The following is an 18,955-nucleotide window of genomic DNA, read 5'->3' as shown; positions in this document are numbered from 1 at the left end:
ACACCATGCACCAGTACAGCTTAGAGGGCTGAACTGCTGGTGTATAGCTCCACAGAGAAGCACCTTGCAGTCCTGGTTGGTAGGTTCTCCAGCAACGTGCCCTGGGGGCCAAGAAGGCCAATAATATACCCAGGTGCCTTAAGAAGAGTGTGTCCAGCAGGTCAATGAAGGTTCCTTGGGCAACCTGTTCCAGTGTCTCACCACTGGAAAGAATTTCTTCCTCATCTTCAGTCTAAATCTGCCTTCCTCAAGCTTCAATACATTCCCTTTCATCCCATCACTACAAGCCCTTGTAAAAAGTCCCTCCCCAGCTTTCTCGTACCCCTTTCAGGTACTGGAAAGCCACTATGAACTCTCCCTGGAGCCTTCTCCAGGCTGAACAGCTCCAACTCTCTCAGCCTGTCCCCATAGGGGAGTTGCTCCAGCGCTCTGATCATCTTCCTGGCCTCCTCTTGACTTCCTCCAGCAGCTCCATGTCCCTCATGCTGGAAGCACCAGAGCTGGACACAGTACTCCAGGTGTTCCGCAGAGCAGAGCAGAGAGGGAGAATCATGTCCCTCACCCTTCTGGCCACACTTCTTTTGATGCAGCCCAGGGCACATTTGCTTTCTGGGCTGCAAGACCCATTTACATACCTGTTCTACCTTTAAAAGAACTGCAGTCTTCTGCTTTACTAAGACTCTAGGACCATAAAAGTAGTTCAATTTCGATTCTTCTGCAATGATGAAGCTGGAGGTGGGGAGATTCAGGCTGGATGTGAGGAGGAGGTTCTTCACCATGAGAGTGGTGAAGCCCTGGAATTGGTTGTCCAGGGAGGTGGTTGAGGCCTCGTCCCTGGAGGTGTTTAAGCCCAGGCTGGATGAGGCTCTGTCCAGCCTGATCTAGTGTGGGGTGTCCCTGCCCATGGCAGGGGGGTTGGAACTAGATGATCCTTGTGGTCCCTTCCAACCCTGACTGATACTATGATACTATGATCAGTAAGAGTATACAGAGATGGAGTTCAACAAACTCCAGCTTTGGAAACAGTAACACCAATCACCAAATTCAGTGCTACATACAGAGCTACATAACCCTCAGCACCTCTTTGACAGTCAGGAGCCAACACATTTCTTCTCAGATACAAAACTAAAGGCATCCCAAGTGATGACTCTCAGCCTCTCTCAGTCAGTAAGCAAACACCATGCACAAACTGCTAATGTAAGAGTAGACAATATAAACAACATATTATTTGGCCTTGCATACTTGATGAAGAAAATGCTGTCCGTTAGGAATGACATCATCTGATAAGGTGAGGACCTTCAGGCGCTGCTCCACAAGTCAGAGAGATCTGAATGTATTTAGAAACCAGAAGGACCACGCACCAAACAGCTACAGTTTGCTTTCATCATGCCAAAAGAACCCTGTTCTTTTTCTATTCTCCACATCCTGCTGAAGTATTCAGAGACAGTTTAAAAGTACACTTTCAAGAAGGAAAAATAATAATTATAATGTAGAGGAAATATTACTATTCTGACTGCATCAAGAAAAATGGCATTTGAAAGTACCTTATTATTATCATAGTAGTGATTAACAATGTAGTGTATCAACCTCAATTAAAATGGAAGCTTGCTCCATTCTTAGCTAAGCCTTGTGTATTTTTGACATTTCCTCAGGTTTGACTAGACAACACATTTGCTGTATCCAGTAAACACTTTATCAAAGACCACAGTCTCCTCAAGTAGCCTGATAAATAAGAGCTAGAAATCAAAGCAATGACAACAATGATAGTTTAGATTTATCACAATAAGGCCTAAAGGCCAACCACAAGTGGTCTCCTCCTCCTAGCCACTGTACACAAAGGGTAATTTTGACTACTCTTTGAGAAAACCCTTTCATATTAGACAACAGACCAATACCCTCTGAGGGGAGGAGACCTTCGAGCAACACCATCCAGAAAAAAATATTTCAGGGACAGAGTATTCCTCCTCAAAAATCACCCTAATTTGGCTTTACAGTAGTGAAAAACTTATGACATTAAACTTTCCTATTAATTCTTTTGAACAGGTAAGGGGAAACATGCTGAGGAGTTCTTCCTCCAGCAGGCAGACAGCACATCGCACTTTCCCCCCAGATCTAATCAATGCCGTGTGTTTCCAATTCCTTACTGACACATTAATGAACACAACCTTTCCAAAGTTTAGTCCAGATAAGCTGGAGATGATCAAGGCTAGTTTGGCAAAAGAACAGCAGAGAGAAAGAAGATCAATCTTTTAAAAGATTTATACACTTTCATTAATTATCTTCATAATTTATGCGCATCTGAAGTGCACAGTAGTCCCTCGGAGGCTCCACTTGCATGGTCCTGTAACCCCTCAGTGCAATGACAATGGCACACATCACACATTGCAACTGGCAAAAAGCTGCAAAATCTGGAAGAATTATTTTGTAGTGGAAGTTGGTGAGAGGCTTGGAACACAAGCCCTATGAGGAGAGGCTGAGCGAGATGGGGCTGCTTAGCCTGGAGAAGAGGAGACTCAGGGGTGACCTTACTGCTCTCTACAATTGCCTGAAGGGGGGTTGTAGACAGGCAGAGGTTGGTCTCTTCTCCCAGGCAGCCAGCACCAGAACAAGAGGACACAGTCTCAGGCTGTGCCAGGGGAAGTTCAGGCTGGAGGTCAGGAGGAAGTTTTCCACAGAGAGAGTGATTGCCCACTGGAATGGGCTGCCCGGGGAGGTGGTGGAATCGCCATCCCTGGAGGTGTTCAGGAGGAGACTTGACAGGGTGCTTGGTTACATGGGTTAGTTGATTAGGTGGTGTTGGATGATAGGTTGGACGTGATGATCTTGAAGGTCTCTTCCAACCTGGTTTATTCTATTCTATTCTATAACTGAAAAGAAATATCTTCATCACTGCTTTACAGACTGCAGTATTTTTTTCCTTCATTTCTAATTAGACATCAATATTCATCTTCAAAACTCTTTAGTCTCAGCTTTCCAAGAAGGTCTCTGCCTCTCCTAGTCAGTAAGACTGCTCCTGGCACCAGCAGATTAAATTCTCATACCAACTGAAAAGCTCAGTATTTGGAAATCTCCTGGCAGCTTTTCAATTGAGGCGATTTCCTTGCTGCACCAAACAATCAGACACATTAGTCCTGCTCACACATGATGCATGGCTTATGCAGTCTGAATAGTACAAAAAACATAGTATCATAGTATCATAGTATCATTCAGGGTTGGAAGGGACCACAAGGACCATCTAGTTCCAACCCCCCTGCCATGGGCAGGGACACCCCACACTAGATCAGGCTGGACAGAACCTCATCCAGCCTGGGCTTAAACACCTTCAGGGACGGGGCCCCAACCACCTCCCTGGACAACCCATTCCAGGGTTTCACCACTCTCATGGTGAAGAACCTCCTCCTCACCTCCAGCCTGAATCTCCCCACCTCCAGCTTCATTCCATTCCCCCTAGTCCTATCACTACCTGAGATCCTGAGAAGTCCTTCCCCAGCCTTCCTGTAGGCCCCCTTCAGATACTGGAAGGCCACAATGAGGTCACCTCGGAGCCTTCTCTTCTGCAGACTGAACAGCCCCAACTCCTTCAGTCTATCCTCATAGGAGAGGAGCTCCAGCCCTCTGATCATCCTCGTAGCCCTTCTCTGGACACGTTCCAGCACCTCCACATCCCTCTTGTAATAGGGGCTCCAGAACTGGACACAGTACTCCAGGTGGGGTCTCACCAGAGCTGAGTAGAGGGGGAGGATCACCTCCCTTGCCCTGCTGGCCACACTTGACACACGCCCCGCTCTGCTCTCCCTCCGCTCTCCATTGTAAGTTTGCAACTTGGTCCTACTGTACACAAACTTTGACCTGCCCTAAGTGGTCCTGCTTTGCAGGGGGGTTGGACTCAATCTCTGGAGGTCCCTTCCAACCCCTGGCATCCCATAATTTATCTTTGTTGACTTTATAAAGAAACTTCACAGTATTTGGATTTGAACTATGCATTTTAACTAAAAAAAACAGATTTACAACTAAACTATCCTTTTGAATCTTGGAGCTGCACTGCAAGTTGAAGAGATTAAAACCACAAAACGCAGCACAAGTTCTACAATGATTATTTTCAACACAACAGATGTGAAAGGCTGCAGTATACAGACTGAATTCAACAGCACTTTGTTCATTTAAAGGACAATGAGGGATTCAATTCAGCATCCATACTTATTAAACTATTTTTCACCTTCAGAGAGAATATTTTACATTGCTTGCATACAAGCACATCAACTACATCATGACATCTGTGGAAAGCTGTTCAGCTGGCAGACCTTTTGCACCATCTCAAATAGAAGACAAACTTTCCAGGCTTAACAAAGACCCCAAACCTTATTCTTATTTCTTTTATAAAGACAAATAAGTTCCATGGTGTACTTTTTTGGACATTTCTCATTAGTACTGATCTCAAATGTACTCTCCACCCACAGTATATCCATAAAATACACAACTAACAACTGATTCACATATGCTGTTGCCTGAATATGTTGTTGCCAGGCAACTGCTATAAAGCATTTTGCACTGCTTGCAAAAATCTGAATGAATGATTCCAAGAGAGATTATTTCTTAAAAAAATAGGAAGAAAACTCACTCCTGGAATGACATGAATAATTCCTTGTGTATTTCAAGGATTCACAGAGAATGTTCCTTCCCATAATCACCAATTTGAGAAAGGATCCTCCTTTGAGTAATATTTTCAAGGGCATTTTACAACAAGGAAATTCATGTTCTATGCATGTGGGTAATGATCCTGCCTGGACTCTGAACCAAAGCCACTGAAGTTAATAGGTTCCTTTAAATTAGCTTCAGGGCCTTTTCATCAATTCTTGAGTGTCTATTGTTGGACAAAAATTGCAGACTCCAAAATGAAAATCCAGAAGTCCATCACCTTACAGGAGATGCAAATAAACTCTCAATAAACCGTTGCCATCTCTCAATATGAGACCCAGTCTACAAAGGCTTTCTGGTGTAATCTTCATGCAGCTAAGGTGTCATCTCTCTGAGGCTAATGACACACACACAAGAGCAGAAACAGAAGTATCTATAATCCATCAGTAACATGGAGGTGATACTCTACCTACAAAAGACAAACTGTTTGTCCCTTTAAGTAAGTGCCATCCATGACAAATTTATAGCCCTTTGGCTCTCTTCAGAATTAAGAGGTGGAAAAGCACAGCATGAACAGCAACTGAGAAACACAGCAACTCTAAAGTGCTTTCTTTCTACAACACTGATTCACAAGTTTCCTTAAAAACAAGCATTAGCATAAAAAATGGTTGGACTTTTTGTCCTTGTTTACCCTGCCTGTAATATATTTCTTTCCATTTCCTGTGCAATACACTTAATCAATAAGATTAAGTCAAAAGCACAAAATGATTGTTCTTTTCCATGATGGCCAAATTAGAAATCCATATGTTTTCCATTTAATTCTTCAAATTCATCCATGTAACTGTATCAAGAAGAAGTAGGGAAAGCAGTAATTATTGGTATTTTAAATGATACTTTCAGTATTACCTAGTAAATGTGACTAGATTCTTTAATGTGCCATCCAGTGAAATCCTTTTGGTTCTGTATCTCAGGTTGCCTTGAACAAGCATGAGAAGAGAAGAGAAGAGAAGAGAAGAGGAAGAGAAGAGAAGAGAAGAGAAGAGAAGAGAAGAGAAGAGAAGAGAAAAGAGAAGAGAAGAGAAGAGAAGAGAAGAGAAGAGAAGAGAAGAGAAGAGAAGAGAAGAGAAGAGAAGAGAAGAGAAGAGAAGAGAAGAGAAGAGAAGAGAAGAGAAGAGAAGAGAAGAGAAGAGAAGAGAAGAGAAGAGAAGAGAAGAGAAGAGAAGAGAAGAGAAGAGAAGAGAAGAGAGGAGAAGAGAGGAGAGGAGAAGAGAGGAGAAGAGAGGAGAAGAATAAACCAGGTTGGAAGAGACCTTCAAGATCATCGCGTCCAACCTATCATCCAACACCACCTAATCAACTAAAAGGAACTACTAAAAAAAACAACTAAAAGGAACTACTTTACATGAAGGAATCTGGTATCTAAATCCCATCAGTCTGGAGTTTTTGAACAATTAATATACATTGGAATCATAGAATGGTCTGGGTTGGAAGGGACCTCCAAAGGTCATCTAGTCCAACCTCCTCTGCAGTCAGCAGGGGCATCCTCAACTAGACCAGGTTGCCCAGAGCCCTGTCAAACCTCGCCTTGAATATCTCTAAGGATGGGACCTCAACCATCTCCTTGAGCAACCTGTTCCAGGGTTCCACCATCCTCATGGTGCAGAACTTGTTCCTAACATCCAATCTAGATATGCTTTTCTCTCATTTCAAACCAATCACTGCAGGCCTTTGCAAACAATCCTTTTGCAGCCTTCTTGTAGCCCCCTTCAGGTACTGGAAGGCTGCTATTACATCTCCCTGGAGCCTCCTCTTTTCCAAGCTGAACAACCCCAGCTCCCTCAGCTAATTAACCATAAAGAGGAATTGATTTTTTTTTTTCCTAGATTAATTTGAATTATTTTCATGCTCCAAGATGTAATTCATAGTTTAGAGTCATCCATCAGGTGAAGTTATAAACGGCAATCTCAGTGCTTTCCACCAGGCTGAGCAGAATTCCCATAGATAGTAACATAAAATAAGTTATGGAAATTCTACCCACTCCAGGCTTTTTCATGCATGCATTTGGTTTCTTAGAACATGCTATGGCAACCTAGAGTAACAGAAGAACCTTTGTTCTGCCCTCTGTATTCATCATGACCCACTTGCAGAACCACTGTCATCAATCAACATAATCCCAAACTCAGGGCATTTTGCAGATCCCTTCATTTCCCTTACCCTAAATATACATACAGAGGATCAATTAAATGTTAGGATTTTGTAAGACAGGTACTGCAGTATCTCAAGAGGAGCCAAGCTGCAACCAATGGCTTGGATTCATAGCATTGTTGGTGCTGCCTGATTGAAGACAGAGAGAAGAGCAGAAGAAGAACCACCATGTTCATTCCCAGAAAAGGGACTTGTAATGATCTGAAAGTATGGTTAAATTAGGAGAGTTTTATATGGTGAAACTTTTCATTTGGTGACTAAGAGCAACCTGTTATTTATTACTCAATCAAGACTGACTGGCAGGTACAATTTTATCTTTGGATAGCAGTATTAGAGTGTTAAAATGAACCACTCAGGAAATAATTCCACTCAGTATCTGGAAACACATAAAAACCAGGTTTTTTTTTCAGCAATTGAGTGAACCTTTCCATCAGGTAGGATATTTTTGGTCTGTGGTGAGACAAAACCAACCAAAAAGACTGACTTTGAAGATTGATACAGGTAAACCCAAGCCTATCAAAGTGACACAATGCTCATTTTTAATTGGACTTCCTAATGTGACATCAAATTGGTTTTCTTCTGAAAAACACTACTTCAACAAGGCATGAAATCCTCCCAGCTTAGTTTATTAGGAGGCAACAAAGGGATTCCAATCTGCTACACCAAAGTTTCAGCCTATGAGCACAGCCAGCACGGTATAAAATTGTGTCATATGAATTTTAATGTGACACAAGTATGAAAGATTCCAAAAGAACAAAGGCAGCACAGTCCTATTCCACGCTTACACAAACGACCTATTCTGATCTGAACAGCACACCACATTACAATCAAATTTATTTCAAAAGGAGGGTCACACAGGTCAAATGTAATGGCTGCAAGAATGAGGTATTTCCTTTATGCAGCATTAGAGAAAAGCAAAATATCAAACAGCGCAGGGATGCCAGAGCACTGAGAAGAAAGGCACACTCAGGCTGCAGGGAAACATTTGAAAATGTGGTTTAATTACAGTTATCCTCACACTGACTAGAGCTGCTGAGTTCCAAAGATACTCCTGATGCCCCAGTGAAGATGTCCTGTATCCATGTCAGATGGTATACTACCTAACATACTGCCCTAATGGCTTTTTATTGTAGATACAAATATCTACAAGTAATAATTTCTAAAATTTCAAGACACCATAGAAGTGTTTTATGTACAGCTTAACAAAAGCAAAGAGATCAGCTAAGCAGTCTAGCCAGCTGGATGTCTCCTCATGGTCTGATACTTCCATGGCAGAAACCATGCTCTCCCCCACGGAGGTAGATGTCAGATTGCAACAGCAACAGGCAGGCTGGTATAGCTCCTCCTTTTGGCAAGCTATCTGACCATGCATCAAAGGAAGCTACTTGAACATTAAGACAGCACAACAGTGAGGTCTACCTGAAAATACTGGACTGTCAGAAGATACACAGAAGTCCATAAAGAGGTAAATGCAATGGCAGAGAAGCACTTGATGGTTATGGTGAAAAGAAAGCAAAAAGTCTTGATGATGATGTATCATGAAACAAAAAGTGAGGGCACATTTTCTCAGTACCTCCCATTGTCTATTTCCATCAAGACTTGGGCCTCATCTTGGGACTCCAAACCATCTTTCTGAACAGAAAGACTTATTGATAGCGAAATAGCTCGGAGTCCTGACCATGCAGTTCAGCATGGACTGTCTACCAAGACTGGAGACAGCACTCACACATACCATGAATCCAATTTGCAGATACGTGGGGAGCAGGTAGCCAGGGTACTTAGAGCAAGGTATTAAGCCAGAGGTAAATGTGTTACACCTTGTAAAACAAAGAAAAAGAAAAATAAAATAAAGAAAAAAGAGCTTTTATTGTACACAATAAAAAATAATCAATAAAATAAGGCAATCAGAAGAGTGACCACTTGGAGGTTTGAAAACAAAAATTCTTGAAAATCTAAATTCTAACCACAAAGTTCATCCCAAGTCAAAGGCTGCTGCTGAGGGGTTTTACTAAAATTAAATAGGCTATCTGATTTTGCTCTAGGATATCGTGTCACTCAATTTTACCTGAAACTCCTTATGCTTCATTATATTGAAGCATCTTCCATTTGACTCCCAGCCAGGGCTCCCTCAGTCACAAAACAAGACAGAATAAAAGCTGCACTGGAAGAATTTCCGTAATTAGTTGGCTACCAGCCCAAAGGTTAGAATTAGCTTTATTGCCCAAGTCTAGCGTTATAGCTGGTGTCAGTGCCCTCAGCTCTCCAAGTTCTAATCAATCTACTTTTCAGGAGACATCAAAATACTCAAGGAATATAGATGATTATTGTCACCAAAAGAGAATAAATAAAATCAATGCCTTCTAGCGTGTAAGAATGAAACACAACCAGCAAGAGATCCAATTATATTTACATACTTCAGAATTATCTCAGCCTTAGCTTCCAGAACCCATAGCTCTCTGCTCTCCTTCCAGTGTTTTTTTTGGAGGTTAAAAATACTCTCTTGTTAACAGACAATTATATCCCTGAAAACTGATGTATTCACCTACATTTTGACAGCTCCAGTGTAATTCATTAAGGTTTGGACTTGGAGATAGACGTGAGGGAAAGGAAAAAAACAACACAAAAAACCTTTAATGTTTCACTTGGTGAATAAAAATTGCATTAATTTAGAAATTTAGTCACAAGACTCCAATTAGCTATGGATATACAGACACATATTCATACCTTCCAACCACCAGGCTCGTTTTAATTTTGATGCTCTTTTCTATAAAATATAATCCATTTTACATTGTACTTAATAGATTTATTCAGATGTGTGCCCCCACATGTCATATTTAAGCTTATACTACCACCTGCCTGAGGCTGTGCAATCTGAATTGTCATCCTCACACACCTCTTCAGTAGGGAAAAAAATCCTCCACAGACACTGTATCAACTCTCACTTCTGTTCAGTGAAGAAGTGCAACAATCATTCTTTGCAACATCCACGAACAACAGCCACTGAAAGAAAATGCGCTTAAATGTTCTCCCCCTCCAAAAAGTAAATCAGATTGACTTCAAAATTAAACATTTAAGTTACTTCAGAGATATGCTGCAAGGAAATATCACTGTCTTCATTTCATTTTCACAAGTTAGCAAGTATCATTCAGGATTACTGCGATATGAACTCTACATTTGTTGCCTACATGCTATGCACATAGGTATATGAAAGCAGTCACGTAGATATACATATACCTAATTTCACACTGAAAGGACTCTATAAAATACCCTTCCACTACAGATTTGCAAACCAAAGCGATTAACTTTGCTTCCAACTACCAAAATCAAGGTGATGTGAAATCATCATCCCGCTGCTTTGTGTTGAGCCCTTTTAATAACACTGCTGAGGCTGGGGAAAAAAAAATGATGAGCAAGGTTAAACAGAGGACTGCCAGTAACAAACTAAGGCTTAGAAATTGTTTTGTTTTGTTTTCAAATAGATTCATGCTTGACTGATGCATGGAGTGATTCTGGGCTTGCAAAATCATTAAGAGCATCCATTTTCCTTGGATTTACACTACCTCTCGAACATTTGGTGCTATTAAGGATTCGGACCAAACTCTTCCGTGCTCTTGTGGAATTAACGGCCCTGTTGAGGCAGCAAAGTGCTCCAAAGGTCAATTTATGATAAGTCTCCCACCATCCTGCACACTGTGTCTGCAAGCAAAACAGCAGCTGGGGGGAAGGGAGAAGGGAGGAGGAGGAGGTAAATATTAGCATTGTGATAAGCTCACAGGGCACAACCTGGAGGAGGGCCGATTTCACAGGAGGGCTCTGCTAGGTTTTGGGGGAAACATGAAGAGGCAGCCCACCTTCCTGGAGGAGAGGGCAGGGAGAGACCCTGCACTTTTCTGCACACCTAGAGGAAAACAAGAGTGAACCCAAGGAGCAGCCCAAGCATCCTGCCTGCCCCAGCCAGGTTTAATCTCAAACCCAGAGGGACCCTGGACTTTTGAGATGCCTTGCAACATCCACAGACGCGCAAGCCAGCAGAGGCCTTGAGGCTTCCAGCTCTCCTGAGCCTTCTCATTCTCAGACACACAAAGGGTAAGAAAAAGCCCAAACCCTTGAGTCCCGCGATCGCCTGAAGTTTAGGAGATCCCGGCCCCCGCATGCACTGTGCTCCAACTTCACTGCCTTCTCCAGACTCCCATCAGGGAAAGAGCCCGCGGCCAGCCTGATAGCACGGCGCTATCTTCTCCCTTCCAGAGCATCCCGGCGGCTACCGGAGGCCAGACACTCTCAGCTAAGAGACTGCCCCTAGTTCTGATCGCTGCCAATCTCTGCAGCTGCCTTTCGGTCTAGTCGGCTGTCACTCCCTTTCCTCCCTGCCAGTTCCCGGCCCGCTGTAAGTTTCCCTTCCCCAGCCGCTCCCCAAGCCGCCGGCACCAGCCACGTCTTTTCTCAGTTCTTAGTGGGCTACTCTGGCACCAGACTCCAATATTTTCAGGCTGTGCCCTAACTGAAGATCGTCCTTTCCCAAAACGGGAGAGGGAGAGAGGATCCGTGCATAAAGTTTCTACAGATCCTGCTTGTGCATCCCTCCTCCCAGCGAAGCCCCCACCGGAGGCAGCAAGGCGAGGCGCAGACGGGCGGAGGGATGCCCAGGGGAAGGCTGTCTGCCCCGGACCGGGCTGTGGGATTCGAGGAGGACGGAGGGACGGGGCGAAGCCTTGCGCTGACAGCGATCCTGGAAGGCGCTGGCTGATAAAGACGGAAGGTGCGGCGCCTTCCAGAGAGGGAAGAAGCCGGCTCTCTGCGCGGCGCAACAGCAGCGCATCTCCACCGATCCCGACGGAGAAGGGAACAAAGTCCGAGCAGCAGCGGCGGTGGCAGGAGCAGCAGCAGGTCTCCGCGCCCCGCACTGGCGGCTCCGGCCCGGGGCACTGCCGACCCCTAGGCTGGTGAGGCGCCCACCATCGCCTCGCCCCCGCCCCGGGAAAGGACTGCGAAGGAAAAGCTCACTCACCCCCAGCTTCCTGCTGCGGATTTTCACGTAGCCCTGCTTGACTATATCGTTAAAGTTGGAGGCCATGGCCAGCGCTGCTTGCTTCCTTCCCTCAGCACCCGGAGTCCTCTGCCGCCGCCGCCGCCTCCTCTGCCTCCTCTTCCCCCGGGGCCCTCCCGGGTGCCGCCGGCCGCCGGTTCCGAAAGCACCGCTTGCATCCAGGCAGCGGCTTATGCGCCGCGCTCCGTTCCGCGCCGCGCCGCGCCGCCCCGGGGGGGCGGGTGGTGGCCGCTCCGCTCTTCCACCGGCCCCTCGCTTCCCCCAGACCGCTGGCCCCGCTCCGCCCGGCAGCGGCTCCGCGGCCACCCGCGCCTACAGCCGTGGGGAGGCGGGCGGGGCAGCGGGCGGAGCGGAGCGGGGACACCGCCCCCGGCGCCGCGGCCGCGGAGCCCGCCTCTAGCGCCAGCCCTACCCGGTACCGAGGGTCGGGAGGTGGCCGGAGTGGTGGCTCCGGGGAGGAGGCGCGGGTTTCCTGAACCCCCTCGGGCCCCGCCGCCCCCGGTCATGACGCAGGGCTGAGGCCAGATGCTCTCCGCGGCCTTGGCGCTTTTGCCCGCTGTTCTCCAGGCCGTCAGATCGCTTGTGGCCGCGGCATCCCCCGCTCGGGTGACAAGGGCCCTTCGGAAGCACGGCCCAGGAGGGCATCTTTCCGAGTGTGGATTCGGGAAGCTGCGGAGACGCCCAGCACCGAACGCTGCAGTGTTGTGTCAGTACAACTAACTCGATGAAACGCCTAAACTACTGAAGTAATAACATTAAAAATGCCCAAGTCCATCTGAACTTGAAAAATGGAGTGTCACACGTGGGATTTCTGTGCCCTTCGCAGTGATGACCATAGCTTTACTTACTTACTCTGCTCACTGACTTGGATCTAGCTAAAAGAATTACTTCTGAGAAAGGATGTGTAGAAGACAGTCACAGAGCACTGAAACAGGCTCCCCACAGAGGTTGTGGAGTCTCCTTTTCTGGAGACTTTCCAGACCTGTCTGGATGCATTCCTGTGTGACCTGTGCTAGATTCTATGGTCTTGCTCTGGCAAGGGGGTTGGACTCAAAGATCTCCTTCCAACCCCTAACATCCTGTGATCCTGTGATCTTGAGATCAGGAAAATCAGGAAGGAAGCATTATAACTTAGGTCTTTGTAACTACTTGGAGTATTATGGCCAGCTCTGGAGCCTTCAGCACAAGAAAGGGGTGGACATACTGGTGTGGGTCCAGAGGAAGGTCATAAAAAATTATCAGAGGGCTGGCCCATCATACACCAGGTAAGGAATCTCGTTTTAAGAAAACCCACAATACCACCAAAATAGAATCTTAATGCTATGCTCAAAAGACTCTTCCATCTTGATTGCCTTCTGTTGGCTTTGCATCCAGAAACGTGGATGATAAGAAAATCCTCTTTTCCCCAGAATAAAATGTTACTAGTCTATGTGCTCTGAATGTTTTGCCATAGTCAAATTGTGGAGCAGATGAAAATATGCCTGTCATTTTATTTTGTGGCAAATGGATTCCCTATTATATGACTTTTGGAACATCTACTAGGAGTAAGATAGTAAGATTCTGTATTCTTTTTATCCAGGCAAAAACTTTCCTATAAATATGGTAATAAAAATATTATTATATACAGTTGTGGCTTCTTTTTTAGCCAAAAAAAAAAAAAGTCAAAAGGACATTTTAAGTTTGAACTTCTGCTTTGGGCAGAATGTGACTTCTTCCTTAATTTATGTTTTAATGGCATCTCAGAGCAGAATATTCTGTGATTTTAAGAGAAAAGCGGGATATGCCTGCAAGAGAATTCTTTCAAGACACTTACAAGGTATTAAACATAAGCTTTGTTCAAAATGAGACTTGTGATTGTTTAAACTACAGAAAGCTCTTGAAGGATCAAAAGGGAGAGGAACATTTCCTTTCCATTGCCAGCCAGAGGAGTACATAATCCTATTCAATTAATTGACAAAAAGACATTTCCCTTACAGGTTAACCCTGAAAGATGTCTGGGTTTGTAGACCTGGTTTCACAGGCAGCCCCTGCTCCCTTTTCACCACCTCTCAGCTACACAAAAAATTGACTTGTAGGATATGAAAAAACCCAACTATCTGTGTCCTCAAATGAAGATGCATGTATAACATGCATGTAAAAAATGATTTTCATTCACAGATTGCTTTGAGTTGGAAGGGACCCTCTAAAGTCATCTTGTCCAACATCCCCTGCAGTTGACAAGGACACCTCCAACTTGATCAGGCTGCCTAAGGCCGCAGCAAGTCTGCCCTTGAATATCTCCAGGGGCAGGGCCCTAGCCACATCCCTGGTCGACCTGTTCCAGCATTTCACCACTCTCATTGTGCAGAACTTCCTCCTGATGTCCAACCTGAATCTCCCCTGCTCCAGTTTCAAACCATTGTCCTTCATCCTATCCCCACAAGCCCTTCTAAGCAGTTCTTCCCCATCCTTCCTGTAGGTCCCCTTCAGATATTGAAATGTAGCTCTAAGGTCTCTCCAGAGCCTTCTCTTCCACAGGCTGAAAAGCCCCAATTCTTTCAACCTGTCTTCATAGGAGAGGTGCTCCAGCCCCCTGATAATCTTTGTGGCCCTCCTCTGGACGTCACCATATTTCTGTTAGTAACTTTCAATAGATTTCCTCCAATTGTTTATTATTGTTCCTGTATTTTTTTCCTTTAAAGTCCATGCATAGATTGCATTACTGTTAGTATTTGTTGCAATACAAATTTAAGAAGAGATAAAATGTGTAAAATATAATAGTTTCATTCTTCATTCTGCAGACTGCAAACCATCCAGCCTGAGCTTATAAGATGGTAGGTATGGTACTCATTTTCAGCTGCTTTGGATAGCACCAGTCAGAATGATCAAATATTCATGGGCAGCCATGGGGTCCCATGGGCAACTTGTGGCGCAAATGCACAGCAAGGCCAATCCGAATCACAGGAAAGCAGCCTGACTGTCTTGTTGCTTCCCCACAGAAATAGTCCTGTGTTCATAACACATTTGTATGTTGTATTTGCTGTGAAAAAGTCACACCTTGAGAAGGAAGATTCCCCAAAGCAGTTGCCCCCAAATGCTTTACAGGTTTTTTTTTCCCTTCAGAAATCTCAGGAAGGGAAATGTTCTCAGGAACTCAACAGGTACGAACTCAGTGTAGCCAAAAAGAGGAGGCAGGAAAGACACAGTCTGATTCCTTCTGAAGAATATGTTGCCATGAGCTAATGCCTTTATATATTTTGTAAAAGATCATGTCTGATGTGCCTCTTGGTATAAAATCATCATTTGGAAAAGGAAATGATTCAGCAGGTAATCAAGTTACAAACTAGTTCAAGCAGAGAAGTTAATTTCTAATCCACCTAACATGAGTGCAATCAAATCAAAGACTATTTTGGACAGGCAATATGTGCTGCCATTTGCCTCTGTCAGAAAGGAATTAATTCAAGTGGAGTGATCTTTAGCTGTGCTTGCTTGAAAAATGGAACACGCATAGTTTAAATCTGAGTCTGTATGTTCACTGTCTGTGAACATTTCCTACTCAAGCTGTGTTTGAATTATCCAGCCAGGATGGATTTTCACCACTTTTGCCAAAGAAGAGCACAGAGAACTCCCTCTCACCTTTTAGCAAAGGATGCTCTTCCTGCCTCTTCTTTCCTGACCAAACAGCAGCTGAGTCTAAAAGAAAAGCTCTGGTTAAAAGTTCATCAGGGATCCAGCAGTTAGTATTTAATCAAGACATCTGATAAAAAACATGGTTCTCACCTAAAGCTGTTTCCAATTTAAAATAAACAGTAATTTTTATTATGATGATAGAAATTTGCATAGACAATGCCAAGAAGGAAACATTAGCTAATGTATTATTAATGTGTTGAAAGCCTACCTTCAGCTAGGCTGCAGACAATTATTTTGCTCCAATAAATAAATCACAGACTAACTAGAGCCCTTTGTGAACTAGCATGAAACATAAATCACCTAGATAGACAATATTAAAAAAACTCTTGTTTTCCATGGGCATTGGAAAATGCAAAGCCATTAGTTCCTGCAGGAAACCTCATGCATATTTATTACTGGATTGCTATCCAGGCTCATCCTGCATATTATTTCATCCCCCAAATATAGGGTAGACAGACAGGCTAATATCTTACCCTGTTGCTTCTGACCTGTGTCAGAAAGGTAAATAAAAAACAGTGACGTGAGCTGGGTTTTGGGCATCCAAAAAGGGAATACAGTCACCTCTGCTGTTGTGTCAGAGAGCTAGTGAGGGTTCCAAGTCTCTGCTCTTCTGACAGTTTGGCTTTTGACACAAATCAGCATTGATGTTTTCTGCTCTTTGCCCCCAAAGAAGAAATGCTATGGGGTTGTGACCACTGTAACTGTGCTGGCAAACTAGCTCTACCTTGAGAGATGTCATCTCTCAGAGGTAACTAAACCAGCCTGAAGCATTACTTTCCCCAGATGTTTGCCCCAGTCTGGTTTAGGAGGGTGTGAGGGACTAATAAGTTTGTCTCTCTTGATGTGAGTCAACAAAGATAAACTGATAGCAGAGCCACTGGAAAGAAGGTGGAAAGAATCCTGTCTACCAATCCTGGATGCAAATCAGCTTGTGATTGCATCGTGATAACACGGGACTACAACGATGGACCCAAGGACCCATCCATCACACCTTTAGGGCAAGATAATCTCCACCCATCAAGTACCCTGGGCAGGGTGACACAATGTTTTTTACCACCTGTTTATGTGTAAGGACACAGAACCTAAGGATTATTTCCTGCCCCTGGAATTCCTGAGGAACAATATTTGAATACATAACTAAGGACTAAAAACTGTATAAAAGACTGGAGCAACAGCTGGGTTGTAGAGAAAGAAACAGGAGAGAGAAACAGAGGAGAAAAATGGGGAGAAAAACAGAGATGAAGGAAAACACAGGAGACGAACCATGCCACTGAGAAGGGAAAGCCAGGACAATGCTGCTCCGGAGAAAAGAGGCTGCCTGGGGGACCACAGCTCCAGCCAAAGCCTCAGCACCCTTTCTCTACAGACCCAGGCTGCCCAGAGGAGCCTCAGCACCGTTTCTCTACAAACCCAACATATGCAGCACCTTTCCTCCACAGACTTTAACTGTCTTGGGGGGGGGGATGAGGGGTGTGGTAATAAAATTCCTTTCCTCTTCTCTCTCTCTTCTCTCCCTCTCTTTTCTCCCTCTCCCCTTCTTATGTCCACTTTATTTTTGTAATAAATAGTCTAGCTGTTGATACTTTGGCCTCGTTTGTGCCTCTAATTTCACAACACGGGAATGTTCTAAAAGAACTGTGTCTCCGGACCGGGACATTTAATGTCTCCGGACCTTGACAGAGGGCAATGCCCCGTAGCAGGGGCTTGGCCTAGATAAGCTATGGAGGTCACTTCCAACCCATACTATTCTAGGATTCTATGATTAGAAGTGTATATATATATACTGCCTTCATCCCAAGAACTTAGACTGATTCATTTGACTCATTTGACTATGAAGTGCAACATCTGAAAGTAAAACACATTGCTTCTGCTTATGGGGAAATCATGTTTTGACTTCAGGCTGCTAAATTAATTAATTAACCCATTAAGCCTAATCTCCCTGAAAAAAAAAAAAAAAAAAATTAAAAATCCCAAAATAGCTACAAACCAAGTAATTTTCTGACTAGTTTATCTCAATTTCTAAAGATGAAACATGATAAATACCACATTAAGTGTTCTATTTCATAATATCAGTCAGGGTTGGAAGGGACCACAAGGATCATCTAGTTCCAACCCCCCTGCCATGGGCAGAGACACCCCACACTAGATCAGGCTGGACAGAGCCTCATCCAGCCTGCTCTTAAACACCTCCAGGGACGGGGCCTCAACCACCTCCCTGGACAACCCATTCCAGGGTCTCACCACTCTCATGGTGAAGAACTTCCTCCTCACATCCAGCCTGAATCTCCCCGCCTCCTGCTTCATTCCATTCCCCTTAGTCCTATCACTACCTGAGATCCTGAGAAGTCCTAGAAAGGCTGAGCCTGATCCTGATAATCCTAGAAAGGCTGAGCCTGGTAGAGAGGAAAGAATTTTTATGAGTGAGAACAAAAGATAATTCTGTCTTTTGCCTTACAAGAGGAGAAAACTATTTGTGTGTAATATGATGGCAAGATAATGTTTTAAGAAAACCTCTAAAACTCAGGATTCTTCAGTGATTGGAAAACTGTAACATGATGGAGGAACTGTGTTTTGTTCATTAAGTGTGGTCACACTGGATAAGTTTAAGAGTATAGTCCCTCCCCAGCCTTCCTGTAGGCCCCCTTCAGATACTGGAAAGCCACAATTAGGTCACCTCGGAGCCTTCTCTTCTCCAGACTGAACAGCCCCAAAATCTATTTAAAATAATACACTTGGCATTTTACCTCTGACACTCCCCAGAGTATTCAGAAACAGGTGCAGGAAAATTTTTAGGGAATGAAATCACCTTTTGTGTAGAAAGTATTTTTTTATCCATTACAATTATCTTCTAAGACTCAAAGGTTAAAACTTAATGCATCACACTCAAGCTTGAAAACCAACTTAAGTTCTGATTCTTCAAACTTTTCTACCATAGAAAGTCCTGTACTAAAAAAAATAATGATCCACTCACTACCTTGCTTCATATTTTCTATGACTTCTAGTATATAAATTCTCAGTTATCCTCTTTTAATGAAAAGTTCTAGCATGGAACAAAAGCTACCACATTCATTCTAAGCATATTCCATTCCTACAGTTCCCTTCCCTCCCACAGGGAAATTATGATATTTAATTGACCTGTTTGCCCACCAATTCTATACTCTCAGCTAACCTTTTAAGTCTGGTCTTGTGATAGTCTCAACAAAAAAAAAAAGTCCTTACAAACTGAACCATGTTAGGTTGAGGAAGAGAATGAACACAGGGAAGAGGACTCTTTATTGTATGTTTCTTATAAAGAACAAGATTTTATGAATACATCTCCAGAAATATGCACAAGGGAAAAAAAAAACACAGCCTAAACCCAAGAATGTGATAATGAACAATAGATAATGAAGGATAGAA

The 18,955-nt window shown here is 44.0% G+C and overlaps 1 protein-coding gene across 1 annotated transcript in view; it reads right to left on the bottom strand.

Moving 5' to 3' along the window:
• The window catches only part of DOK6 (docking protein 6), a 276,783-nt gene extending 264,579 nt beyond the window's left edge, over positions 1-12,204 (bottom strand). Inside the window, exon 1 of the mRNA XM_068147758.1 lies at positions 11,849-12,204. Coding sequence (XP_068003859.1) covers positions 11,849-11,914 — 66 coding nt within the window. The 5' untranslated portion in view covers positions 11,915-12,204. The remainder of the gene's footprint in view (positions 1-11,848) is intronic.
• Between the last annotated feature and the right edge of the window lie 6,751 nt (positions 12,205-18,955).

Source organism: Melanerpes formicivorus, unplaced genomic scaffold, assembly GCF_026170545.1.
Source record: "Melanerpes formicivorus ecotype bairdi unplaced genomic scaffold, bMelFor1.0.p_v2 SCAF_15, whole genome shotgun sequence".
Taxonomy (NCBI): Eukaryota; Metazoa; Chordata; class Aves; order Piciformes; family Picidae; genus Melanerpes; species Melanerpes formicivorus.
This window is presented reverse-complemented; position numbering and strand designations above follow the sequence as displayed.